This window comes from Ranitomeya variabilis, chromosome 4, assembly GCF_051348905.1.
Source record: "Ranitomeya variabilis isolate aRanVar5 chromosome 4, aRanVar5.hap1, whole genome shotgun sequence".
In the NCBI taxonomy this organism is placed as follows: domain Eukaryota; kingdom Metazoa; phylum Chordata; class Amphibia; order Anura; family Dendrobatidae; genus Ranitomeya; species Ranitomeya variabilis.
Window position 1 is genome coordinate 239,319,412 of NC_135235.1, and position 27,558 is coordinate 239,346,969.

The 27,558-nt window shown below is 47.0% G+C and overlaps 1 protein-coding gene across 4 annotated transcripts in view; it reads right to left on the reverse strand.

Moving 5' to 3' along the window:
• Positions 1-17,703, reverse strand: part of SPEN (spen family transcriptional repressor) — an 88,839-nt gene extending 71,136 nt beyond the window's left edge. For 3 of the 4 annotated variants that reach the window (XM_077260420.1, XM_077260421.1, XM_077260419.1), the window contains exons 1-3: positions 17,401-17,703; positions 8,780-9,100; positions 6,078-6,551 (exon numbers count right to left, since the gene is read on the reverse strand). In XM_077260420.1, the coding sequence (XP_077116535.1) occupies positions 6,078-6,551; positions 8,780-9,100; positions 17,401-17,483 (878 nt within the window). In that variant the 5' untranslated portion in view covers positions 17,484-17,703. Of the gene's footprint in view, positions 1-6,077; positions 6,552-7,704; positions 7,905-8,779; positions 9,101-17,400 lie in introns of those variants that run through there. The other variant, XM_077260422.1, reaches the window with a different exon arrangement.
• Between the last annotated feature and the right edge of the window lie 9,855 nt (positions 17,704-27,558).

A 27,558-nucleotide genomic window follows, 5' to 3' on the forward strand; every position in this document is an offset into this window, starting at 1 on the left:
TACGCTGTTTGGCAATCAGGTTAATGCTTTTTTTTTTTTTTTTTAATTGATAGATCGGGCGATTCTGAACGCGGCGATACCAAATACGTGTAGGTTTGATTTTTTTTTTTTATTGTTTTATTTAGGATGGGGTGAAAGGGGGGTGTTTTAAACTTTTATATTTTTTTCATATTTTTTAAAAAAAATTTTTTTTACTTGTGCCATGCTCCAATAGCCTCCATGGGAGGCTAGAAGCTGGCACAACTCAATCGGCAGATCGCTGCTATGTAGCTGAAATGCAGGCTTGCTATGAGCGCCGACCACAGGGGGGCGCTCACAGCAGGCCGGCATCAGTAACCATAGAGGTCTCAAGGACCTCTATGGTTACTGTCCTGACACATCGCCGACCCCCGATCATGTGACGGGGGTCGGCGATGCGCTCATTTCCAGCCGCGCGGCCGGAAGCGGTAGTTAAATGCCGATGTCAGCGTTTGACAGCGGCATTTAACAGGTTAATAGCGGCGGGTGAATCACGATTTCACCCGCCGCTATTGCGCACACGTTAGCTGTACAAAACAGCTGACATGTCGCGACTTTGATATGGGCTCACCGCCGGAGCCCACATCAAAGGGGGAGACACGACATGCGCAGTAATAGTACGGCGCATGTCGTGAAGGGGTTAAAGATCGACCACCAGAACCATTTCAGACTAATGTGACCACTTCATGCTGTGGACAGTGGCTGATGTGAGGCTCGGGGCGTGGACAGTGGCTTATGTGAGGCTCGAGGCGTGGACAGTGGCTGATGTGAGGCTCGGGGCGTGGACAGTGGCTGATGTGAGGCTCGGGGTGTGGACAGTGGCTGATGTGAGGCTCCGGGTGTGGACAGTGGCTGATGTGAGGCTCCGGGTGTGGACAGTGGCTGATGTGAGGCTCCGGGTGTGGACAGTGGCTGATGTGAGGCTCCGGGTGTGGACAGTGACTGATGTGAGGCTCGGGGCGTGGACAGTGGCTGATGTGAGGCTCGGGCACCCTGTGTCTGCACCACACGCTAACTAAAGTGCTGGAATAAATTAACACGCACATACATTGTCCACCATTAACCCGATGGGCACGCTATTGTCCTTTTATTCTCTGAAGACGACATGCGCTTTTAGTTGCTTTTTTTTTTTTTAATGTGACGAGGTGCAGGAAAGCCACAGGAAAAAAAATATACAAAGCAGGATAAGTTTACAGTAGGACCCTATGGGCAACGTCTGCAGCTGTAAAGCCTATACAGGAGCCTTGTAGCAGGATGTGCCATTACCATGCATCTATATACAGAGTGAAGCCCTGAATGCCGAGCACACAAGACCTGAGGGCTCAGTCACACGGCCATATCATGGCTGCATGTTCCACTCCGAGCGATGGACACCATTCCTGACCAGATATAACAGTCTCGTATTTGCCTAGGAGGTTGTTCGATGAGGTGGGGAGACTCGCAGGCTGGCAGGGAACTGCGGCCGCTACAGGAATCAGAAAACATGTCTGCTATATGGTCGTGTGAAGCCCAGAAAAGTCAGCTTCTGCATCCACCTTGGCTGATCTATTCCTAAGGATCCTTCAATGCGCAGAGAACACAATTGTGCTTTCCACAGCCGCAGAAAACACATGGAAGCAGGTGCAGCCTGGGGATATCTGGTGGCCAGGACTCGGCGTCACATTGTACCTGGCAGGATGACACTCTGGACACATTTCTACATTTTATACGGCTGGATCTCATCAAGCAGCCATAGATAGACACCACATCATCTGTGCAGCTTAGTCCTGGCAGCAGGACCAGGAGGAGGCCGAGCTCAGGCACTGGTAGTTCAGTCTGAGGACGGGCTGTGCAGAGACATTAGGGCCCCTTTCCACTTGCGAGGAAAACGGACGAGTGCAATCCAATAAAAAATCGGATTGCACTCGGACCAATGTTATTCAATAGGTGTCTTCATTTGCGATTTTTTTCTCAGCCGAAATTGGACTGAGAAAAATCTGGATCGGCTGAGAAAAAAAATCGCAGCATGCTGCGTATTGCTGCGATTCTCGGACGAGACTCGCCAATGCAAGTCAATGGGTGCGAGAAAAAAAAAATCGCACAGCACTCGCACCATGCGAGTTCTGTCCGATTTTTACGCACCGGTGTCCTTTGAAAAGCCGGCAATTCAGCGCGGTGTACAGTAAAATCACACTGACAGGTTAGAATAGAGTAGATATATACACATAGAATATGTATATATACATATATATATGTCAGTGAGACATCTATATATGTATATTTATATTTAATGCAGCGCTAGATAGCATAAAAGCCGCTAATTCAATTGCCGGCTTTTGCTCTCTCTTTCACAAACCCGACAGGATATGAGACATGGTTTACATACAGTAAACCATCTCATATCCCTTTTTTTTTTTGCATATTCCAAACTTCTAATGTTAGTAGTGTGTATGTGCAAAATTTGGCCGCTGTAGCTGCTAAAATAAAGGGTTAAATGGCGGAAAAAAATGGTGTGGGCTCCCGAGCAATTTTCTCCGCCAGAGTGGTAAAGCCAGTGACTGAGGGCAGATATTAATAGCCTAGAGAGGGTCCATGGTTATTGCCCCCCCCCTGGCTACAAACATCTGCCCCCAGCCACCCCAGAAAAGGCACATCTGGAAGATGCGCCTATTCTGGCACTTGGCCTCTCTTCCCACTCCCGTGTAGTGGTGGGATATGGGGTAATGAAGGGTTAATGTCACCTTGCTATTGTAAGGTGACATTAAGCCAGATTAATAATGGAGAGGCGTCAATTATGACACCTATCCATTATTAATCCAATTGTATGAAAGGGTTAAAAAACACACACATTATTAAAAAGTATTTTAATGAAATAAACACACAGGTTGTTGTAATATTTTATTGCTCTCTCAATCCACCTGAAGACCCTCGCTTGGAAAAATAATAAACCAACAATATACATACCTTCCGTAGATCTGTGACGTCCCACGATGTAAATCCATCTGAAGGGGTTAAAATATTTTACAGGCAGGAGCTCTGCTATAATGCAGCTGTGCTTGTGCCTGTAAAACCCAGGGAATGAAGGTAATGTAGGTCAATGACCTATAGTTACCTTCAGTCGTGGTGAGGCGCCCCCTGCTAGATGTCCTCATATGACGTCGAGCGTGGGAAAAAGTTCCCAGGCTGCAGTTCATAAAGACATCCAGCAGAGGGCGCATCACCACGACTGAAGGTAACTATAGGTCATTGACCTACATTACCTTCATTCCCTGGGTTTTACAGGCACAAGCACAGGGTAATCTGGCTTAATGTCACCTTACAATAGCAAGGTGACATTAACCCTTCAATACCCCATATCCCACCGCTACACGGGAGTGGGAAGAGAGAGGCCAAGTGCCAGAATAGGCGCATCTTCCAGATGTGCCTTTTCTGGGGTGGCTGGGGGCAGATGTTTGTAGCCAGGGGGGGCCAATAACCATGGACCCTCTTCTAGGCTATTAATATCTGCCCTCAGTCACTGGCTTTACCACTCTGGCGGAGAAAATTGCGCGGCAGCCCACGCCAATTTTTTCCGCCATTTAACCCTTTATTTTAGCAGCTACAGCGGCCAAATTTTGCATACACACACTACTAACATTAGAAGTGTGGAATATGCAAAAAAAAAAAAAAGGGATATGAGATGGTTTACTGTATGTAAACCATGTCTCATATCCTGTCGGGTTTGTGAAGGAGAGAGCAAAAGCCGGCAATTGAATTAGCGGCTTTTATGCTATCTAGCGCTGCATTAAATATAAATATACATATATAGGTGTCTCACTGACATATATATATGTATATATACACATTCTATGTGTATATATCTATTCTATTCTAACCTGTCAGTGTGGTTTTACTGTACACAGCACTGATTTGCCGGCTTTTCAAAGGACACCGGTGCGTAAAAATCGGACAGCAATACGGATGTCATACGGATGTTGCGATAAAAAAAATCGCATGACACTTGCATGACACTCGCACGATTTTCCTCAGTTTTTTCGGTCCATTAATCGGACCATTTTTTCTCTCGCAAGTGGAAAGGGGCCCTTAGGCTGTATAGCTCGGGTCAGGAGACTTGCAGTCCTGAAGTCACAGCCGGGACTAGGTCCATGATATAAAGACATCTGCATCTGCCCTTAACTTACAGTCAAAAAAGCATGGCGGGCTGAAATAAAAAGGTCTTCTAGATGTGATACAGCTAATATTCCACCTGACTAATAACGGCTGAGCCAAAGTCCATCAGCGTCTCCTGATGACAGATGGGGAGGAGAAGGATCAAACATGGCAGGCTAACACGAGAAATCCTTCCTTCCTACAATATACAGATCACTACGGGAGGGGTCTTATTCCTAGCAATGGAGGATAAATCATAAACCGCTAAATCACTTCATAGCAAGAATTCACAAAATGAAAACAGACAGCAAGAAAAAATATCCAACTATTTCCTGGGAAAACCCATTAATAGGCTGCAAAGGAAACAAATGTAACGCAAGATATTAAAAATATAAAACTTTGCTGCTCACAATCTCGGCGTCTACAAGATAAACGTACAGCAAAACCCATGAATGGTGACCAACGGCATCTAACAGAGGACATTAGCACAGAGTGACTGTCCAAACCAAGCACAGTCGCTCGTGGCATCATGGCGTTACCGGAGATTTAGGTGCACCTACCCACATGATGGTTTTCCAACCATCTCCAAGTTCCCTCCTCTCCTCTGATCGACAGCTCTGGTTCTGTAGAGCAGAGGACAAGGAGGTGGGAAGGTGCACCTAATAAATGCCCAAAGGGCTCGGACTAGGCTTGAACAGTTATCCTGTACCGACAGACGCCCTGCATACGACCGCAAACATAACAGTTCTAGAAGATGATCAGCAGTCACTTAAGAGGCAGTTTAGACCGATGAACACCACTTCCACAGAACGATCGTGAAATAGCGCAGATCATCATCCTCAGCAGCACACGAAAAGAAAGCAATTCTAAGGCCATGTTCACACTTTGCGTTTTTGCTGTGTTCTTTTCTGCAGGCAAAACCAGCTCTCTTGGCAGTAAAGCTGCTGCTTACAAAAAGCTGGTTTTGCTGCGTTTTTATTGCCTTTTGTGCATGCTGATAAAGTTTTATGGCCCCCCAAAAAACATGATGCAACTTCCTAAGGGTATGTTTCCACGGTAAGTAAACGCTGCTTGTTTGACGCTGCAGCGTCAAACAAGCAGCGTCCAGATGTTCCAGCATAGTGGAGGGGATTTTATGAAATCCCGTCTCCACTATGCGTGGAAACCCGCACGCGGCGGCCCTGCGACTCCGGACATGCTGCGCGTCTTTTCAGATCGCAGCATGTCCGTACACCTTGCGGGGACGCAGCGTCCCCGCAAGGCATATCACAGGGCCCTATGGCGAGGGGTGCGATGATCCCGGATGTGTACTGTACACATCCGGCACCATCGCGTCCCAGAAAGGGGGCGGGGCTTAGCGCCGAGCGGCTTCGCCGCTGCGGCGATACCGCCGGCCATCCTGAGCGTGGAGACATAGCCTTAGGTTTTCACACCAAAATCGCAGCAGTACTTGCTGCATTTTTGCACTTACCCATTTGCTTTCAATGAGTGAAAAAACACTGAAAGAAGTGACATGCTGCAGTTTACAAAAACACAACAGTTATCCAAATCAGGGGAAAAAAAAACAATGTGTGTGCATGATATTTCTGAAATCTCATATCCTTTCCTGCGGCTTTAAGATGCAGCTTAAAATTTGCATTAAAAAAATCCAGCAAACAAAAAAACATGCAAAGTGTGAACATAGCCTTACAGATACAGTGGACGATCCAGTCGTCACCTTTTGTGTGTTTTTGCATTAAATAAACAGCGCCTGCAGAGCAATACAAATGTTAATCACTGTAAGAAACAACAATTAAACATTAGATTTAGTAATAATATATGGACATTTACTAACTTTGTGTGGAAGTTGTCTTCAAAGCTTCACCAATGCAAATAAAGTGACAAGATGAATCCCCATAAGATAACCTAAGCACAGCGGTGGCGAGACCTACCTGTCACTACTGGTACTACTGCTGCTGCTGAGAGAATCACTACTAGACGATCTACTCCGGGAGCCGCTGCCGCTGGGGGATCTTGCAGGCCTGGATGCTTGGCTGGCCAGCCGCTGGGGGGACTGGTTCCTTGACTGGGATGAATGAGGCGAGCGGCTCCGGCTGTGCTGGTAGTTCCGTTCAGTCCGCCTGCCTCGTGCCTCCCGTGAAGCGTCAGTCCGGTAAATATCCCTGTGCACTACACTGGGCAATGTAAACTGCTCTCGGGTCCTAGATTCATAACGTGGATCATGAGCATCAAAACGGCTTGGACTCCGCCGAGAATTATAGTATATTCCATGTTGTAAGGTCCGGTCACGTTGGTCTCGATAGTAATCCTGATCATAGTGTCGTGTCCTTTCAAACCCTGCAGTCCCACGTTCATGGTGTCCATAGGCACTATGCTCATAAGAACGCTCCCGTGTATCAGAAGCCCTGTGATTAAAGAAAAAAAGAAATAAAAAAATAAAAAAAGAGGGAGGAACAATCAGTCTCCCATCACAAAGTAGGAATACAATTCTGCATTTCATGCATTCAAATATGCCATCTACTACTAATAAACTAATACACACTAGTTCATCTATAGGTCCATATATGAATATGACCATCTACCAACATATGGGATGGATACAGCATTTACACTACTAGTCAGAGCATCATTGCACGTCAGCCGGCTGCTCAGACAGCAGCAACAAAAGGCCTAAGAATTAGACTAGGGGTATATAGTCTGGTCTTTTACAATCAGAAAGGGATTGTTAGATTAAAGCACGCCAGCTGTAAGAGTATGTACCTTAGTCAATGTATCTAAGGGGTTGGATGACATTGAAGGAAAGAATGTCCAGACATCCACAAAAAGGCTCTGCACTTCTAAGAGTTGTTCAGTGTTTCAACAGGATGAAATAAAGTATATGCCACCTAGACAGGCCGTTCAATAGAGCACATCTCTACTAGGAGACATTTCTTCCTGCCATGTTACTCGTGCTCACTAAGATGCCTATAACATGGCTTCCTATCCCGTAGCTCCTAGATCCCATTTTAGTTGCTCCTGTTCATACAGATGGCAGTTCTTCTACTTGCTGGTAGAGAAAATCAGTCAGAAAAAAAGCAGAAATATGGACGGCTCTTCAGTAATTATCCTGGTATGAGCAGCCTATCTTACTCTCCCGGCCCGGAAGGTTAAGATCATGTTTGCAATCTTGACTCTAGGTAATATTAAAGGTCTAGCACATCCAATCATACCAAATCAGAAATAATCTGTATATTACGACAGTCTTCAGCAACACTGCAAAGGTGAGAGGCTGCAACACATTGAGCAGGACAATAGGCTGCACTGTCCAGTATTAGGAAAGCAGAACTACAGATAAAAGAGCCAATGCGTAGTGTTATATATGACGGAGGAAACATCAACACAATTACTAAGAAGTAACAGAGAAAGGAGGAAGAAGAGGAAGCAAAGTTGTAAGAAAACGAATGACTAACAAGCTGGAGACGAATCTATTAGTGCTAAGGTCTATAGGGGTTAGTGGAAATAAAGGAGGACTTTGGGTTAGGAAAGGGTCGGAATATATACAGGGCAGCACATACCAACCTTTTCTGAGTGAGGAAACACGACCTACAATCCCAATTAAATCTAGGGAGTGATTTGAGAACATAACTTCCCCAATTTGCTCCCTTTTTAGGGTACATCCACCTTCTTAATGAGGCAAAAGGGAAAGGATTTCAAATGATACTTTGGTTCAACCAAGAAAAAAAAAACGAAAAAAAAAAACAGGTAACCAAACCAAAAAAAAAAAAAAAGGGAGCAATCCGCAGAGGAACGGTGTACAATAGGGAGGGGAGGATTTACCTTTCTCCAACCCCTGACTTGGATCAAAGTTATCCGCTGTGGGCTTTGAAAAAAAAAAAAATAATATATATATATACACATATCAGGATGTCCCATTGCAGCTGCTGATTTCAGGGAAACCATATCCGTTAGTGTCCGATATCCTGTAAGTCGCAGGGTTACGGTGTAGACATCCATACTTGTTACATCCTAAGGCCACCAATTTGTGCGACAAAATTATTCTACTTCTTGAATTTTCTTCTTCTTTTCATACATTATAGTAACACCATCCTCACTCCGACCATCCCTTTAAAGTCCAACATTCAGGAAGAATTTAATATCCCTTATCACACTCCACGTAATGTAGATTTATATTGCCATGTCATGGAATAATTCCCAGCTTTGCTGTAAATCCCAGGTGTATAGTCTTCACTCTTCTTAAACTATTCCCATTCAAATGAGTACAATCCAGAGCGGTCAGAAGATATGTCCCAGCGATTAACAATCCATGGCCAAGGGCAACTCCACCAGCTGAACGGCTGTACCTTACACCAGGCCCCAGCGATACATCCACATGGACAGCAGCAGGTTCCCGCAGGGAGGGTAATCCACGGGAAGAACACCAGACTAAGTCAGGACATACATCCAGCCAGCTGCAGGAAGACTCCCTTACAAATCCACAAGGTCCCAGCCATTACGAGAAGAATTATATATTTCCAAACCCAGAGGTAGCATATAGATTTCCCAAAATTTTACATCCGTCAGGGGGAACCTAAGAGTTGTTTTTTCTCACCATAATAAATACAAAATACCTGCCTAGCGAAACCTTACAACTTACCCATCAAGTCTCCGTTCATAACGTCCTTCCCGTGCATGAAGTGATTGTGGGGCGCCATAAGCGGGCCCACCACCACCTCCTCTGAAACCAGAAACCTCTCTACTACGAGATGTTATGGAAACTGTCTCATCCAAAACCCGGGCAGCTCCCGGAATGGTGCCCGGCTCGTTATAATCCGTCCGTAGGTCTCGGTCCCCCATTTTGTTGACAGCATTGTGCGCTTTCTGTGCACTTTTAATATCCACAAAATCCACAAACGCTGCCACTCCACCATCAGATCCACGCTTAGGTAAAATTTTGACACTTTCGACGCGTCCATATCTGGAAAAAAAAAAAGGGGGGGGGGGGATTTAAGAAACCATTAGAAGAAGTCACTCATATTTTTATCATATCCATGTTAACTATAGGGCGCACATTTTATTATAGCACTGCATCAGAAGCAAAGGTCTGGGCTGATCCTGGGGTTTGTAGGATCTATGTCAGTTTTCCAAGATTAACCAAACTAGGACATTTATCTTTGCAATTAGAAGCGGCTTTCATAAGACAAGTCCTCACCTGCTAAGACAATAACCTCTCTAAAAATATGATCATTTCAGCCTGAAGGTTGACTAATGGCTGAAAACTTTTTGCATTCGGTCGTCAGACCTGGCAAGTTAAACACCTTGTGTAAGCCGGGTAGAAAGCAATAACCACACCCAGGCGTTTCATGCCCAAACTTGCATTAACTATTGAGAAAGTAGAAGTCTCAACTAACCGCTGTCATACGTTGTGAGCAACTGAGCTGGCATCTACAGTATAATCACCACCAAAATTACCAATGATAAATACCCAGGTAAAAAAGAAGTACATTAAGATTCAAATAAAAAAATATTTTATTAAAGCCATTAAAAATATATTACAAAATACAAAATGCATTAGAAAGGAGCTAGATGTAAAAAGAGGGCTTATCTCATAATATACCACAGGATATAAACGTAGAATTTCACCTTTCTTTACTATTTAGATTTAATTTTTTTTTTCTTTTAATATTGGCATAAAAAAAAAAATTATTTTATTCCTAATGTACTTTTTTTTAACCTGGGCATAAATTTATCATTGGTAATTTTGGTGGTGGTTATGTAATTTATTGAAGTACAAAACCCAACCTGTTTGTATGGGTAATAGAAACTAGGACACAAAACGTGTGATAAGCTCACATGACAGTCACTTATCAATACTAGAGATGAACAGAACAACCAACCTTGTCTTCATGTAACAGAAGATTTCCAGAGCAGAGAATCTGAGCATAAAACGGATTCTGTCCCCAGGTTTATGCTGCCTATATAGCAGTATTGCCACAGACTGCTTTTCTGTAATATCACAATGTAGTATGTGCTGGCCATGTCAAGCACAGCAGTCTTATGAATTGTGTGGCCACGCTGTGGCCACTTCTGGTCCATGAAAGATCCTTCTAAAAGAACATTCCCAGAACACTTGTTTCGTCCGCACTGCATGTTGTTAAATATGGGGGGTCAGTTGGATTCCTGGCTCTATATGGACTAGAACGTGTATGGCTGCATCAGGTAAACGATCGTTCACTAGACGACAGCTCATTTATATGCTGGCCAGCCAAGAACTGACTGTGTACGGCCACTGATAGACCTTTGTAGATTCTCTTTAGGTTCATGTTTGGGAGAAGGTTAAGATTTGCTGATTCAGGAAATCACAGGAGAACAAAACCACACGAGACTGAGGACACGGCCCTAACTAAAACCGTCACGAGCAGAAGTTTGCTGCATTACGCAAGAGGATAAAATGTATCTCTAGCAGGATCATGACAAGCCGCGCTATTTCAACACAAACTAAATTTGCCATCACTCGCAGGTCTTTTCATAAGAAAACCATCGAGAAAGCAGAATCTTAGCAATTGCGACTGACTAAGGGCCATGATTGTTGTGAACCATGTGCTCAAAATCGGAGATCAGTAAGCAAGATTTAAATGCGAACATACAGCCGATGTGAGAAGGGATCAACGCACCCAGAGATAAGGGAGAAACTACCATGGCTGCCGCCTCATATGTTCTCGCAGGCCATGTAGCTATGTTCACATTACAGGCCATTGATGCGTCAGATGCCTACAAACACAAGGGATCCAACTTCCCAAACATATTCTTCTAACAATGAAAATCAATGCAAATGTCCATCAACAGGGCTAAGGGCTCGTTCAGATGTCAGCTTTTCTCCTCGAGAGCTTCCAGTGTTTTTGACAGACCACACTGGTACCCATGATACTCTATGGGGCAGTTCACGTGACCGATTTTTTTCCACAATACAAGCAGTCCACCCCGAAGTAAGGCAACTTGCCCAATAGTTATCAGACTATGGGGTCATACGCACCACTAATAAAAAAAAAACCGTGCTCAGGTGCCCTCCGTTTACTGTCCGTTTTTAGTAATGTCTGTTTTTCAGGGATGTCAGTTGTTACCATCAGTCTGCTCAGACTTCCATACATTTTTTTTGGATAAAAAAAAAAACGTCATAGGGGTTTCTACAGCTTTTCCAATCAAGTTTTTTTTATCCAATAAAAATGTATGGAAGTCTGAGCAGACTGATGGTAACAACTGATGACTAATCAGAACCGATAAAATAAAAACTCCCAATGTCTGAATGAGCCCTGGAGCGTGTTCACAGGTACAGATCTGCAGCAGATGGACGAATCAACCTGTCTATACACTAAATAAAGGCGCTTGGTAATAGTTCATGTGTGTTCAAGTGCGTCAAGCAGTTTCACATGCAGATTTTGGTGTTGATTTGCTCCATGCACTGTAAAGGAAGAAATTGGGTGCTGAAAATTAAATTGCACCATGCAAATCTAACATCCACACCACATGTCAATTTCCATGTTGGATTTTTTCCCCAATTTCTTTATCCACTTTTGGCACTATAATATGCTAAAGATTTTCTGGACAAAATACTCGATGGAGAATTGATAGCGCAACTGCCCCGTGTGAACGTACTCTGTCGGTGGTCGTTAAACCTTTGGAACAAGTTACACACTTGTCCGCATGTTTTTCTTGGTAATCAAAAGAGAAGAAATACAGCAATAAGTCGTGCTCGGTGTACAACATAAAAACACCTGGGCATCGCCACACGTCCATACACCAAACATCCACATGAAGAAGAGCAACGAGAACTGAATCTGTTGATTAAGGCTTCTTTTACACATACCGTGTTGTTCCTGGCCGTTTTTGCGGCCCCAATAGATTTTTATGGGGCCACAAAATCGTCCAGCAAAAATTCCATGGTGCGCCATGTGCCGTGACTCCCGTGAGGGCCGTATTTGCGGCTGTGAAAAAAAAAAAAGATCTTTTTCACGGCGTATGGACACGGCACCCATTGAAAATCAACGGAAGTTGTTTTGGGGGTGCACCGTCACTTCCGCTTTTGCGGAAAACTGATAAACGGCAATCCGCAAGTTTTTGTGGTCCGTTATTGTGGCAGACCGCCTTTTTTGCGGCGATACGGCCAGTAAAAAAACACGGCAAGTGTAAAAGTAGCCTAAACAAAATTGCATATATATACATAGGCGATGACCATTGCAACACAGATGCCAGTTATAAGACGCTCTAATTCTCCGGGTACAAATTAGCTAAAGACAATTCCACTTTTCACATTCAGCTTCTATAACCAAGTGATGTGACATTATGAGCAGGGCTGCCGAAACTAAAATAATCCCAACATGCTCCAGAATGTGTCCTTGAGTGACAATCAAAGCAGTGAGTCACTACATAGGCATGTGCACTGAATACACACACTAGTATAACCATTACCAATAATAAAACTGACCCAAGAAAAGCAGAAAAAAGCAAGCATCCGAGGACTGAAAAGACGAGGAAACCCCTGCAGCCTGACAACCCCTCTAGGGCGCTGATGTAAGTCCAGCAACAACCAACAATTCTCAGTGAAAAAGATGGCGACAAGGAGCTTCCACCAAGCTGCTGCGTGAGGGCAAACCAAGCCAGCACATGAGAGCCATCAATAGGCAGGAAGGGCTCTCAGACACCGATTATCAGCAGAGAACTTTAATATATAACAAACAGATTTAAAAAAAAGTAGTAGTAGAGTAGTGTTCACTAGGAGCCAACCAATCCAATGTTTTGGCGGTTCTCCTCTCAAACAGTACTAAGTATGGGGGAAATGACAGTAAACATAATGCTGAAGCAATCAGCCAGCAATTCAGATGTTAAATATACAAGACAAAAGCATTTATGCAACAAAAGGCTGAGTAACTGCAGATATTGAACAATAAGAGCCATCCCCACCCTGTACAATAGCAAAGTGCTGTTTACACATCCACAAAGACAATGAGGCTGTAAGAGAAAAATATACCACAATTTCTACATAGGAAAAATGGCTGCATCTCTCAGCACAACAGAGCACATGTTCTGTGGAGCTCCAGCTCTGTCTTCAGGGGCTGGGGGAAGGGTGGGAACAAGGAGCGCATGGAACAAAAACAAAATGCAGAAGGGTATGGAGCTAGAAGCGCCTGTCTGGGAGACACGTCTGCACCATTTCTATCACTCGCTCCGATTTTTATTTTAGGATGCAGGGCACGATTCTCCATTCGGATTTGCAGCTCACCGATATTACCAAGCACAATAATTACAAAAAATCTCATCGCTCAACGGCGTACATTGGCAGCTGCCCTGCTTTCAGTAAGAGACGCTTATTGTGAATATGCCACCTAAATCCCTCCCTCGCTGCATTGCTTAGCAACATCTCCATGGTAACTTTGGGCACAATATTTAAAGCCCTATTCAGTTGCTGTGGAAATCCTAGCAACACAAGAGGCTTTATTTGTTCAATCCTACAGTGTACAAAATGTCAGATTAATCTGGGGTCCAAAAATAACCTGTGTTGAAGGTGAGAGGAGCCCTCCTGGCATATAGAGGTGCCTGCATGTTACAGCGTCACTGCAGAGGGAGAGGCAGGAGGAATATGGCGGAGAGAAGGGAAGGCTGTGTACACAACTTGTGCCCGGATCGCAGGCGGCTTTGCTGCTATCTGTAAGCCAGGCCGCCATTTTACGGAGACCGTCCGCTCCCTGGCTCTGGGTGATATGGGTGGGAGCAGGGAGGTCACAGCTGGGAATTCTCCATACAAGGATGAAGAGTAAGCGATCACAGCCTCCCTCCCCACCGTACAATAGGCTCAAGACATTGTTTGTCCACAGGAACAAGCAGAGCATTGCCCCTCTAAACGTACATGACCCCCATCACAGGGCGTGCGTGTGGGATCCTCTGGGTCTGTTCCCAGCCCAGCAGCCATGGACAGAACCGGCTCCAGCCTCAGATTCCCACGAAATCCAGGACTATTAGCCATTATGAATGGAGAGCAATGACATCCCGCAGCTCCCCTCCCCCACACACAGAAAGCAGAGGGGAGGAAGGGTAAAACGTTTAATAATTCACCAGCCCAAGAGCAAAATCACAAACAATACCGGCGCCTGCACCCCCAGGCCAGCACAGCGCACACGTCCCTACACATGCACCATAATGGCCACACAAAAGCTCCTCTGCCTGCACATATCCACAGGTATCCACTGCTACAGTATACACCCCGAAAAAACAAACTGTGGGGTCTGCAGAGCTCAGGAGTCACAGGATAGAATGGGCTCAGACCCAGGAAACCAGCATCCTGCATGTGCCCTCAATGTGTGCACCCCACGGGCTCAGACCCAGGAAACCAGTGTCCTGTATGTGCCCTCAATGTGTGCACCCCACGGGCTCAGATCCAGGAAACCAGCGTCCTGCATGTGCCCTCAATGTGTGCACCCCACGGGCTCAGACCCAGGAAACCAGTGTCCTGCATGTGCCCTCAATGTGTGCACCCCACGGGCTCAGACCCAGGAAACCAGTGTCCTGCATGTGCCCTCAATGTGTGCACCCCACGGGCTCAGACCCAGGAAACCAGTGTCCTGCGTGTGCCCTCAATGTGTGCACCCCACGGGCTCAGATCCAGGAAACCAGTGTCCTGCGTGTGCCCACAATGTGTGCACCCCACGGGTTCAGACCCAGGAAACCAGCGTCCTGCGTGTGCCCTCAGGGTGTGCACCCCATGGGCTCAGACCCAGGAAACCAGCGTCCTGCATGTGCCCACAATGTGTGCACCCCACAGCCTACATACACAGAGACCTAGAGACTGCACGGGGCAGCAAACAGTGTCTGCAACCCATGCAGCCATTAGGAAGGTGGAGACGTGGACTACTGCCCCCCCCCGAGTCACAGCAGAAGGCCCCCCCAACACTGGCCCTGAGTCACAGCAGAAGGGCCCCCCCAACACTGGCCCTGAGTCACAGCCGAGCCCCCCAAACACTGTCCCCGAGTCAGCCCCTCACTTGCTCTTTATTGGTGGCATTAGTAGTGCCGCTTTGTGCCATTCTCTCTCTCCTTTAAGTCTTATTTTTCCCTCCACAGATTCATTAAACAGGACTATAAAATGCCACCCTTTTCTGGCGTCTCTGGCCCTGGTTCTGCACTAAAGTTTGTGACAGATTTTTACTATGGCGCAGCTGAAGACTAATGTGCGACATTTGTAAGGATTATGTGACTTTTTCCAGAAAAACTAAAAGTCACGTATCAGTAAAAGATGAAAAGCATTTTTAGTTTTGCACAAAATTAATAAACCACGTGCAACATTTTGACACATTTGGCACAAAAAAGTCACCACCAAGCAAAACAAGATACTTAAAACATGGAAATGATGAATCAGGGCCATTGAGTTCAATCACACAACCACCAAATGGGTTGTGGGGGAAGGGGAATGACGGGACCAGCCACAGAGCCACCAAAAAGGGGTGAGGGGATGGGGTGTCATGTCCAACCACTGAGCTGCCAGAGGGGGGCATGAGGATTAACCACTGAGCCACCAGAAGGGGGAGAGGGGACAGGGCGTCATGTCCAACCACAGAGATTCCAGGAGTGTGAGGACTAACCACTCAGCCACCAAGAGGGAAAGAAGGGGCTGGGGTGTCATGTCCAACCACAGAGCTGCCAGAGGGGGCCATGAGGATTAACCACTGAGCCACCAAAAGGGGGGAGGGGACAGGGCACCATGTCCAACCACAGAGATACCAGGAGGATGGGGGGAAAGGAGTAACCACTGACCCACCAAAAGGGGGGGGCGGGAAAGAGCATGAAATTTAACCACTGACCCACCAAGAGAGGGGAAAGGGATAGGGCGTCATGTTCAACCACAGAGGTACTAGAGGGGGGCATGAGGATTAAGGCTACGTTCACATTTGCGTTGTGCGCCACAGCGTCGGCGCCGCAGCGCACAACGCAAACAAAAACGCGGCAAAACGCACGCTAAAACGCTGCGTTTTGCGCCGCATGCGTCCTTTTTGGCCGAAAGTTGGACGCAAAAAAAATGCAACTTGATGCGTTTCTTGCGTCCAACGCTTGCGGCCATGCGGCGCAAAACGCAGCACAATGCATGTCCATGCGCCCCCATGTTAAATATAGGGGTGCATGACGCATGCGGCGCCGCTGCGGCGCCCGACGCTGCGGCGCTGACCGCAAATGTGAACGTAGCCTAACCACAGAGCCACCAAAAAGGGGAAGAGGGGACGGGCGTCATGTCCAACCACAGAACAGCCAGAGGGGGGGGCTTGAGGATTAACTACTGAGCCACCAAAAGGGGGAGGGGATTTCAAATCCAACCGCAGAGATACCAGAGTTCTTCAACAACCATTAGGCTATGTTCACACAGTGCAGATTATTTGCGGTTTTTTAGCGTTTTTGCGCTATAAAAACGCTATAAAACCGCAAATAATCTGCATACATTAAGCATCCTATCATTTTTAATGAAATCCGCACTTTCTGTGCACATGATGTGCGTTTTTCCACATGAAAAACGCATTGCGGTAAAAAACCGGACATGCTCATTAATTTTGCGTTTTTTTTGCGGTTTTCCCACTGTCTAATGCATTGAGAAATGTTTGGGAAAAACCGCGTCAAAAACGCGTCAAAAACGCATGCGGTTTTTATGCGGAAATCTGGCAGAAATGTCCGGATTTTCACAGGAATTTTCTGCATCAATTCCTGAACGTGTGTATGGGGCCTTATAAAAGGGGAGCAGAGAGAATACTGGTGTGCACCAGACATCGGAGGTAAATCCTGTCAGGAATATTGGGGTACACGCTGATATTGCGGTACAGACGGTATCTGAGGTAAATCCTGTCAGGAATATTGGGGTACAGCCGGTATCTGAAGTAAATCCTGTCAGGAATATTGGGGTACACGCTGATATTGGGGTACAGCCGGTATCTGAGGTAAATCTTGTCAGGAATATTGGGGTACACGCTGATATTGGGGTACAGCCGGTATCTGAGGTAAATCCTGTCAGGAATATTGGGGTATACGCCGATATTGGGGTACAGCCGGTATCTGAGGTAGATCCTGTCAGGAATACTGGGGCACAGCCGGTATCTGAGGTAAATCCTGTCCGGTATGCCCGGTATACTTGGGTGCAGCCGGATAAATCCCTTCAGGAGGTCTCGGTAGTCGGTTACAGCCGGCGGAGTCCGTCTCCAGCACCGATTGTGCTCTCGGAGGATCTTCCGCCACGTCGTGGCCACTCACCGTTTGAAATGCTCGATAATCTTGTCATCCCGCACGTTCTCGGGTAAGTTCCCCACCCACAGGTGCCTGGTTTCCCGGACCATGGTGGCTCGGTGTTCCGGCTCATGCAGACGGACGTGAGGGGCGGTGGGCCATGGAGCCCAACATTGGCGGGCAGGGTGCTGGGAGCTCTTCGTATTTACTCGGTTCTCTCCGCCGTGTCCCGGTCACACACGCACAACCAGCCCTTCGGCGCCGACACTGCTTCTGCGCATGCGCGGCGGCCACTGAGGTGAATGGGTAGCTGAGGGGGCGGTGGAGGACGGAGTCGTTCTGCGCATGCGCTAACATTTCAGTTCCCAGTCTGCGTCTATGCCAGTGGCTGGTCTCATCAAAGCGCGTGCGCAGTGAAATCCTGAAAAGGGAGCGCTGGGAAATTACAGACGAGGGGAGGAGATAAGGCACAAGCCAGAAAATGGGGCGGGGCGAGAGGGAGGGGGGACAGAGGACGGACCCTGAGACTGAGGAGGGAGAACAGAGGACGGACCCTGAGGGAGGGGGGAGAACAGAGGACGGACCCTGAGAGGGAGGGGGGAGAACAGAGGACGGACCCTGAGAGGGGGAGAACAGAGAACGGACCCTGAGAGAGAGGGGGGACAGGGGACGGACCCTGAGAGGGAGGGGGAGAACAGAGGACGGACCCTGAGAGGGAGGAGGGACAGAGGATGGACTGAGAAAGAGGGGGGTGAACAGAGGACGGACCCTGAAAGAGAGGGGGGTGAACAGAGGACAGACCCTGAAAGAGAGGGGGGAGAACAGATGATGGACCCTGAGGGAGGGGGGTGAACAGAGGACAGACCCTGAGGGGGGGAGGAGAACAGAGGACGGACCCTGAGAGGGGGGAGAACAGAGGACGGACCCTGAGATGGGGGGAAGCAGAGGACGAAACCCTGAGGGAGAGCAGAGGATAGACCCTGAGAGAGAGGGGGAGGTAGAGGACGGACCCTGAGAGAGAGGGAACAGAGGACGGACCCTGAGAGAGGGAGGGGGAGAACAGAGGACGGACCCCGAGAGAGAGGGGGGACATAGGACGGACCCTGAGAGAGAGAGGGGGGCAGAGGACGAACACAGAGAGGGGGCAACAGAGGACCGACCCTGAGAAAAGGGCAGGGGCAAAGGACGGACCCTGAGAGATGGGCGGGGGAACAGAGGTCAGACCCTGAGAGAGGGAGGGGGGAACAGTGGACGGACCCTGAGAGAGAGGGGGGCAGAAGACGGACACAGAGTGGGAGAGGGGGGGGAACAGAAGATGGACCCTGAGAGAGGGAGGGGGAGAACAGAGGTCGGACACAGAGAGATGGAGGAACAGAGGACGTACAGAGAGGAAGGGGGGGAAACAGGACGGATCCTGAGAGAGGAGAGAACAGAGGATGGACTCTGAGAGGCGGGGACAGAGGACAGATACAGAGAGAGGGGAGAACAGAGGATGGACCCTGAGAGGGGGGGGGAAACAGAGGACGGACCCTAGGAGAGAGAGGGGGGGACGGAAAATGGACACTGAGGGAGGTTAAAAGATGGACCTTGAGAGGGGGGGCAGAGGACGGACCCTGAGGTGGAGCAGAGGACAAACCCTCCAGAGAGAGAGGGGGAGGCAGAGGATGGACCCTGAGGGGGGCAGAAGACGGACCCTGAGAGAAAAAAGGGGGGCAGAGGGTGCACCCTGAGAGACGAGTGGGGCAGAGGATGGACCCTGAGAGAAAAAGGGGGGGCAGAGGGCGGATCCTGAGAGAGGGTTGGGGGCAGAGAACAGACACTGAGGAAGGCAAAGGAGCGAGCCTGAGAGAGGGGGGGCAGAGGACGGAGCCTGAGGAAGAGGGCACAAGACTGATCCTGATGGAAAGAAGGAGGTGGCACAGAACAGACCCTGAGGGAGAGATGGAGGGTGCACAGAACAAACCCTAAGAGAGCGTGGGGGCATGGTAAAGGAGCAGTTTTGCCTTGATGAATGGGCAAAAATCCCAATGGTAAGATGTGGAAAGCTCATAGATACAGTGGGGGAAAAAAAAGCATTTAGCCACTAATTGTGCAAGTTCTCCCACTTAAAAAGTGAGGCCTGTAATTGACATCATAGGTAGACCACAACTATGAGCGTCAACATGAGAAAACAAATCCAGAAAATCACCTTGTCTGATTTGGAAAGATTTATTTTGCAAATTATGGTGGAAAATAAGTATTTGGTCACCTAAAAACATACAAGATTTCTGGCTCTCACAGACCTGCAACTTCCTCTTTAAGAGGCTCCTCTGTCCTCCATTCATTACCTGTAGCAATGGCACCTGTTTGACCTTGTTTTCAGTATAAAAGACACCTGTCCACAACCTCAAACAGTCACACTCCAAACTCCACTATGGTGAAGACCAAAGAGCTGTCGAAGGACACCAGAAACAAAATTACAGCCCTGCATCGGGCTGGGAAGACTGAGTCTGCAATAGGCAAGCAGCTTGGTGAGATGAAATCAACTGTGGGAGCAATAAGAAAATGGAAGACATACAAGACCACTGATAATCTCCCTCGATCTGGGGCTCCACTCAAGATCTCACCCCGTGGGGTAAAAACGATCACAGGAACAGTGAGTAAAAATCCCAGAACCAGAACCACACGGGGATCTAGTGAATGACCTGCATAGAGCTGGGACCACCGTAACAAAGGCTACCATCAGTAACACACTACGCTGGCAGGGACTCATCCTGCAATGCCAGACGTGTCCCCCTGCTTAAGCCAGTACATGTTCGGGCCTGTCTGAAGTTTGCTAGAGAACATTTGGATTATCCAGAAGAGTATTGGGAGAATGTCATATGGTCTGATGAAACCAAAGTAGAACTGTTTGGTAGAAACAAAACTCGTCGTGTTTGGAGGAGACAGAATGCTGAGTTGCATCCAAAGAACACCATACCTACTGTGAAGCATGGGGGTGGCAACATCATGCTTTGGGGCTGTTTCTCTGCAAGACGACTGATCCGTGTACATGAAAGAATGATTAGGGCCATGTATCATGAGATTTTGAGTGCAAACCTATCCGCAAGGGCATTGAAGATGAAACGTGGATGGGTCTTTCAGCAAGATAATGATCCCAAGCACACCGCCAGGGAAATGAAGGAGTGGCTTCGTAAGTAGCATATGAAGGTCCTGGAGTGGCCTAGCCAGTCTCCGGATCTCAACCCCATAGAAAACCTTTGGAGGGAGATGAAAGTCCGTGTTGCCCAGCGACAGGTCCAAACCATCACTGCTCTAGAGGAGATATGCATGGAGGAATGGGCCAACATACCACCAACAGTGTGTGCCGACCTTGTGAAGACTTACAGGAAACGTATGACCTCTGTCATTGCCAACAAAGGATATATAACAAAATATTGAGATGAACTTTTGGTAATGACCAAATACTTATTTTCCACCATAATTTGCAAAATAAATCTTCCAAATCAGACAAGGTGATTTTCTGGATTTGTTTTCTCATTTTGACTCTCATAGTTGTGGTCTACCTATGATGGCAATTACAGGCCTCTCATCTTTATAAGTGAGAGAACTTGCACAATTGGTGGCGGACTAAATACTTTTTTTCACCACTGTACTTAAGGCCCCGTCACACATAGCGATTTACCAACGATCACGACCAGCGATACGACCTGGCCGTGATCGTTGGTAAGTCGTTGTGTGGTCGCTGGGGAGCTGTCACACAGACAGCTCTCTCCAGCGACCAACGATCAGGGGAACGACTTCGGCATCGTTGAAACTGTCTTCAACGATGCCGAAGTCCCCCTGCAGCACCCGGGTAACCAGGGTAAACATCGGGTTACTAAGCGCAGGGCCGCGCTTAGTAACCCGATGTTTACCCTGGTTACCAAAAAAAACAAACAGTACATACTCACCATCTGATGTCCGTCAGGTCCCTTGCCGTCTGCTTCCTGCTCTGACTGAGATCCGGCCGTACAGTGAGAGCAGAGCGCAGCGGTGACGTCACTGCTGTGCTGTGCTCTCACTGTACGGCGGCACTCAGTCAGAGCAGGAAGCAGACGGCAAGGGACCTGACGGACATCAGATGGTGAGTATGTACTGTTTGTTTTTTTTTTACATTTACGCTGGTAACCAGGGTAAACATCGGGTTACTAAGCGCGGCCCTGCGCTTAGTAACCCGATGTTTACCCTGGTTACCAGTGAAGACATCGCTGGATCGGTGTCACACACACCGATTCAGCGATGTCAGCGGGACCTCAACGACCAAAAAAAGGTCCAGGCCATTCCGACACGACCAGCGATCTCGCAGCAGGGGCCTGGTCGCTGGTACGTGTCACACATAGCGAGATCGCTACTGAGGTCGCTGTTGCGTCACAAAACTTGTGACTCAGCAGCGATCTCGCTAGCGATCTCGCTATGTGTGACGGGGCCTTTATCCAAAGAAACTTGCAGCTGTAATTGCCGCAAAAGGAGGCTCTACAAAATACTTTTGTCGCCTCCAGGACTTGAATTCTGAACACAATGGGTAATTAACCTCTTATTACATTATTATCTTGTGCAGCGTTTCAATGTATCTTATGTGCGATACTTACTTTTGACATACCACTCTTATACATATAATGGGAAAAATGCCCCTTGTCGTTGCACATGCATGAAATCAGATTATTTTCTGCTTCATGTTTACATATATGCCTATTCGGCAGTAATTTTTGAAAGCTGCTTCACCATCAGTCCTGACCAACGATCACTTTGCGTTTTCACCAATAAGGATCACACTACTTTCCATATGAATGATAAATTGTCTTATTGATCTTTGCAATTTTTTGTCTTGTTGATGTTTTATATTTAACCCCTTCATGACCCAGCCTATTTTGGCCTTAACCCCTTCATGACCTTGCCGTTTTTTGCAATTCTGACCAGTGTCCCTTTATGAGGTAATAACTCAGGAACGCTTCAACGGATCCTAGCGATTCTGAGATTGTTTTTTCGTGACATATTGGGCTTCATGTTAGTGGTAAATTTAGGTCGATAATTTCTGAGTTTATTTGTGAAAAAACGGAAATTTGGCAAAAATTTTGAAAATTTTGCAATTTTCACATTTTGAATTTTTATTCTGTTAAACCAGAGAGTTATGTGACACAAAATAGTTAATAAATAACATTTCCCACATGTCTACTTTACATCAGCACAATTTTGGAAACAAATTTTTTTTTTGCTAGGAAGTTAAGGGTTAAAATTTGACCAGTGATTTCTCATTTTTACAACAAAATTTACAAAACCATTTTTTTTAGGGACCACCTCACATTTGAAGTCAGTTTGAGGGTTCTATATGGCTGAAAATACCCAAAAGTGACACCATTCTAAAAACTGCACCCCTCAAGGTGCTCAAAACCACATTCAAGAAGTTTATTAACCCTTCAGGTGTTTCACAGCAGCAGAAGCAACATGGAAGTAAAAAATTAACATTTAACTTTTTAGTCACAAAAATGATCTTTTAGCAACAATTTTTTATTTTCCCAAGGGTAAAAGGAGAAACTGGACCACGAAGGTTGTTGTCCAATTTGTCCTGAGTACGCTGATACCTCATATGTGGGGGTAAACCACTGTTTGGGCGCACGGCAGGGCTCGGAAGGGAAGGAGCGCCATTTGACTTTTTGAATGAAAAATTGGCTCCAATCTTTAGCGGACACCATGTCGCGTTTGGAGAGCCCCCGTGTGCCTAAACATTAGAGCTCCCCCACAAGTGACCACATTTTGGAAACTAGACCCCCCAAGGAACTTATCTAGAAGCATAGTGAGCACTTTAAACCCCCAGGTGCTTCACAAATTGATCCGTAAAAATGAAAAAGTACTTTTTTTTTCACAAAAAAATTATTTTAGCCTCAATTTTTTCATTTTCACATGGGCAACAGGATAAAATGGATCCTAAATTTTGTTGGGCAATTTCTCCTGAGTACACCAATACCTCACATGTGGAGGTAAACCACTGTTTGGGCACATGGTAAGGCTCGGAAGGGAAGGAGCGCCATTTGACTTTTTGAATGAAAAATTATCTCCATCGTTAGCGGACACCATGTCGCGTTTGGAAAGCCCCTGTGTGCCTAAACATTGAAGCTCCTCCACAAGTGACCCCATTTTGGAAACTAGACCCCCCAAGGAACTCATCTAGAGGCATAGTGAGCACTTTAAACCCCCAGGTGCTTCACAAATTGATCCGCAAAAATGAAAAAGTACTTTTTTTTTCACACAAAATTTCTTTTAGCCTCAATTCTTTCATTTTCACATGGGCAACAGGATAAAATGGATCCTAAAATTTGTTGGGCAATTTCTCCTGAGTATGCCGATACCTCATATGTGGGGGTAAACCACTGTTTGGGTGCACGGCAAGGCTCGGAAGGGGAGGCGTGCCATTTGACTTTTTGAATGGAAAATTAGCTCCAATCGTTAGCGGACACCATGTCGCGTTTGGAGAGCCCCTGTGTGCCTAAACATTGGAGCTCCCCTACAAGTGACCCCATTTTGGAAACTAGACCCCCCAAGGAACTTATCTAGATGCATAGTGAGCACTTATAACCCCCAGGTGCTTCACAGAAGTTTATAACGCAGAGCCATGAAAATAAAAAAATAATTTTTCTTTCCTCAAAAATGATTTTTAGCCCAGAATTTTTTATTTTCCCAAGGGTAATAGGAGAAATTGGACCCCAAATGTTGTTGTCCAGTTTGTCCTGAGTACGATGATACCCCATATGTGGGGGTAAACCACTGTTTGGGCGCACGGCAGGGCTCGGAAGGGAAGGCACGCCATTTGGCTTTTTGAATGGAAAATTAGCTCCAATCATTAGCGGACACCATGTCGCGTTTGGAGAGCCCCTGTGTGCCTAAACATTGGAGCTCCCGCACAAGTGACCCCATTTTGGAAACTAGACCTCCCAAGGAACTAATCTAGATGTGTGGTGAGCACTTTGAACCCCCAAGTGCTTCACAGAAGTTTATAACGCAGAGCCATGAAAATAAAAAATAATTTTTCTTTTCTCAAAAATGATTTTTTAGCCCAGAATTTTTTATTTTTGCAAGAGTAACAGGAGAAATTGGACCCCAAAAGTTGTTGTCCAGTTTCTCCTGAGTACGCTGATACCCCATATGTGGGGGTAAACCACTGTTTGGGCACATGCCGGGGCTCGGAAGGGAAGTAGTGACGTTTTGGAATGCAGACTTTGATGGAATGGTCTGCGGGCATCATGTTACGTTTGCAGAGCCCCTGATATGCCTAAACAGTAGAAACCCCCCACAAGTGACCCCATTTTGGAAACTAGACCCCCCAAGGAACTTATCTAGATGTGTGGTGAGCACTTTCAACCCCCAAGTGCTTCACAGAAGTTTATAACGCAGAGCCGTGAAAATAAAAAATAATTGTTCTTTCCTCAAAAATTATGTTTTAGCAAGTAATTTTTTATTTTTGCAAGGGTAACAGGAGAAATTGGACCCCAACAGTTGTTGCCCAGTTTGTCCTGAGTACGCTGGTACCCCAAATGTGGGGGTACACCACTGTTTGGGCGCACGTCGGGGCTTGGAAGGGAGGGAGCACCATTTGACTTTTTGAACGCAAGATTGGCTGGAATCAATGGTGGCGCCATGTTGCGTTTGGAGACCCCTGATGTGCCTAAACAGTGGAAACCCCTCAATTCTAACTTCAACACTAACCCCAACACACCCCTAATCCTAATCCCAACTGTAGCCATAACCCTAATCACAACCCTAACCCCAACACACCCCTAACCACAACCCTAACCCCAACACACCCGTAACCCTAATTCCAACCCTAATCCTAACCCTAATCCCAACCCTAACCACAACTGTAACCCCAACACACCCCTAACCCTATCCGTAACCCTAACCACAAGCCTAATCTTAACCCTATTTCCAACCCTAGCCCTAATTCCAACCCTAACTCTAATTCCAACCCTAACCCTAAGGCTATGTGCCCACGTTGCGGATTCGTGTGAGATTTTTCCGCACGATTTTTGAAAAATCTGCAGGTAAAAGGCACTGCGTTTTACCTGCGGATTTACAGCAGATTTCCAGTGTTTTTTTGTGCGGATTTCACCTGCGGATTCCTATTGAGGAACAGGTGTAAAACGCTGCGGAATCCTCACAAAGAATTGACATGCTGCGGAAAATACAACGCAGCGTTTCTGCACGGAATTTTCCGCACCATGGGCACAGCGGATTTGGTTTTCCATAGGCGTACATGGTACTGTAAACCTGATGGAAAACTGCTACGAATTCGCAGCGGCCAATCCGCTGCGGATCCGCGGCCAATCCGCTGCGGATTCGCGGCCAAATCCGCACTGTGTGCACATGCCCTAACCCTATCCCTAACCCTAACCCTACCCCTAGTTCTAACCCTAACCCTAGTGGAAAAAGAAAAAAAATATATTTTCTTTATTTTATTATTGTCCCTACCTATGGGGGTGATAAAGAGGGGGGTTTATTTATTATCTTTTTATTTTGATCGCTGTGATAGAACCTACCACAGCGATCAAAATGTACTTTGTAATGAATCTGCCGGCCGGCAGTCGGCGGGCGCACTGCGCATGCGCCCGCCATTTTGGAAGATGGCGGCGCCCAGGGAGAAGACGGACCGAGTTCGGGAGGCTCGGTAAGTATGAGGGGGTGGATCGGAGCACAGGGGGGGGGATCGGAGGAAGGGGGGAGTGGACCGGAGCACGGGGGAGCGGACAGGGGGACGGAGGGGGGTACCGGACAGAACGGAGGACTGGGGAGGAGATCGGGGGCGGTGGGGGGGGGGGCAGAATATGATTTCCAGCCATGGCAGATGCTATTGCAGCGTCGGCCATGGCTGGATTGCAATATTTCACCATTTTCATAGGTGAAGTATTGCAAATTGCTCTGATTGGCTGTTGCACTTTCAACAGCCAATCAGAGCGATCGTAGCCACGTGGGGGCAAAGCCACCCCCCCCTGGGCTGAAGTACAACTCCCCCTGTCCCTGCAGATCGGGTGAAATAGGAGTTAACCCTTTCACCCGATCTGCAGGGACGCGATCATTCCATGACGCCACATAGGCGTCATGGGTCGGATTGGCACCGACTTTCATGACGCCTACGTGGCGTCAAAGGTCGGGAAGGGGTTAATAAAGGATATTTTTTATATACAAAAACTCAAGTTCTAATTTGAAAAAGTCTCCTAAGAAAGGAGCTCTCCTAATGCGACTTCTGAAGCGTCCATTTGGAGTTCAAATTCCTTCTTAAAGTCGGGAACTATCAAGACCGGCTGTTAACAGAGATTACTTTCAGTTCTTGAAACTCCGCCTCAGAAATCCACTTGGCCATAACAGATTCTGCCCCCTTAAGGTGGTCGGTCAGGGATGTGGCCATCATGGCAAAGTTTAGGATGAATCTCCTGTAATACCCAACAATTCCCAGAAGGACCATAACTTGTGTTTCGACCATTTCTGGATTGTGTCCGCATTATGGGTCTGGGGTTTGATTTTTCCTCTACCTACTACATATCTGAGGTATTTGGTTTCCTCTTTCCCCATGGCACATTTTTGGGGGGGATTTATAGAAAACCCCGCTTTCCTGAAAGCATCGAACACCGCCTGGACCTTTTCTGGATGACTTCCCCAATCTGGGCTGATTACAATATCATCCAGGTATGCTGCGTCGTAGTTCTTATGGGGTGCGAGGATCAGATCCATGGCCCTTTGGAAAGTGGCCAGAGCTCCCTGCAGTCCAAACAGCATCCGGACATATTGGAAGCATCCGTTCGGGGTAGGGAAAGCAGTCTTCTTGGCTTTTTGTGATATGGGGATTTGCCAATACCTCTTTGTTAGATACAAGGTGGTTATGTATCTTGCCAGCCCAAATATCTCAATCAGCTCATTAACATGTAACATCAGATATGCGTTCAATTTGGAGACTTTGTTCAGCTTCCAATAAGCATTAGGGTATGTGTCCACGTTCAGGTTTGCTTCAGGCTTTGGGCAGGATTTTATGCAGGTAAAATCCTGACCAAAAAAGCACCTGAGGTCACTGGCGGGTCACCTGCGGTGTTCCTGCGTGTTTTGCTCATTGTAGCAACATGCTGCGTTCTGAAAAAATGCAACGCATGTACGTTTTTGCGGGAAAAGCGCATGCGTTTTTTA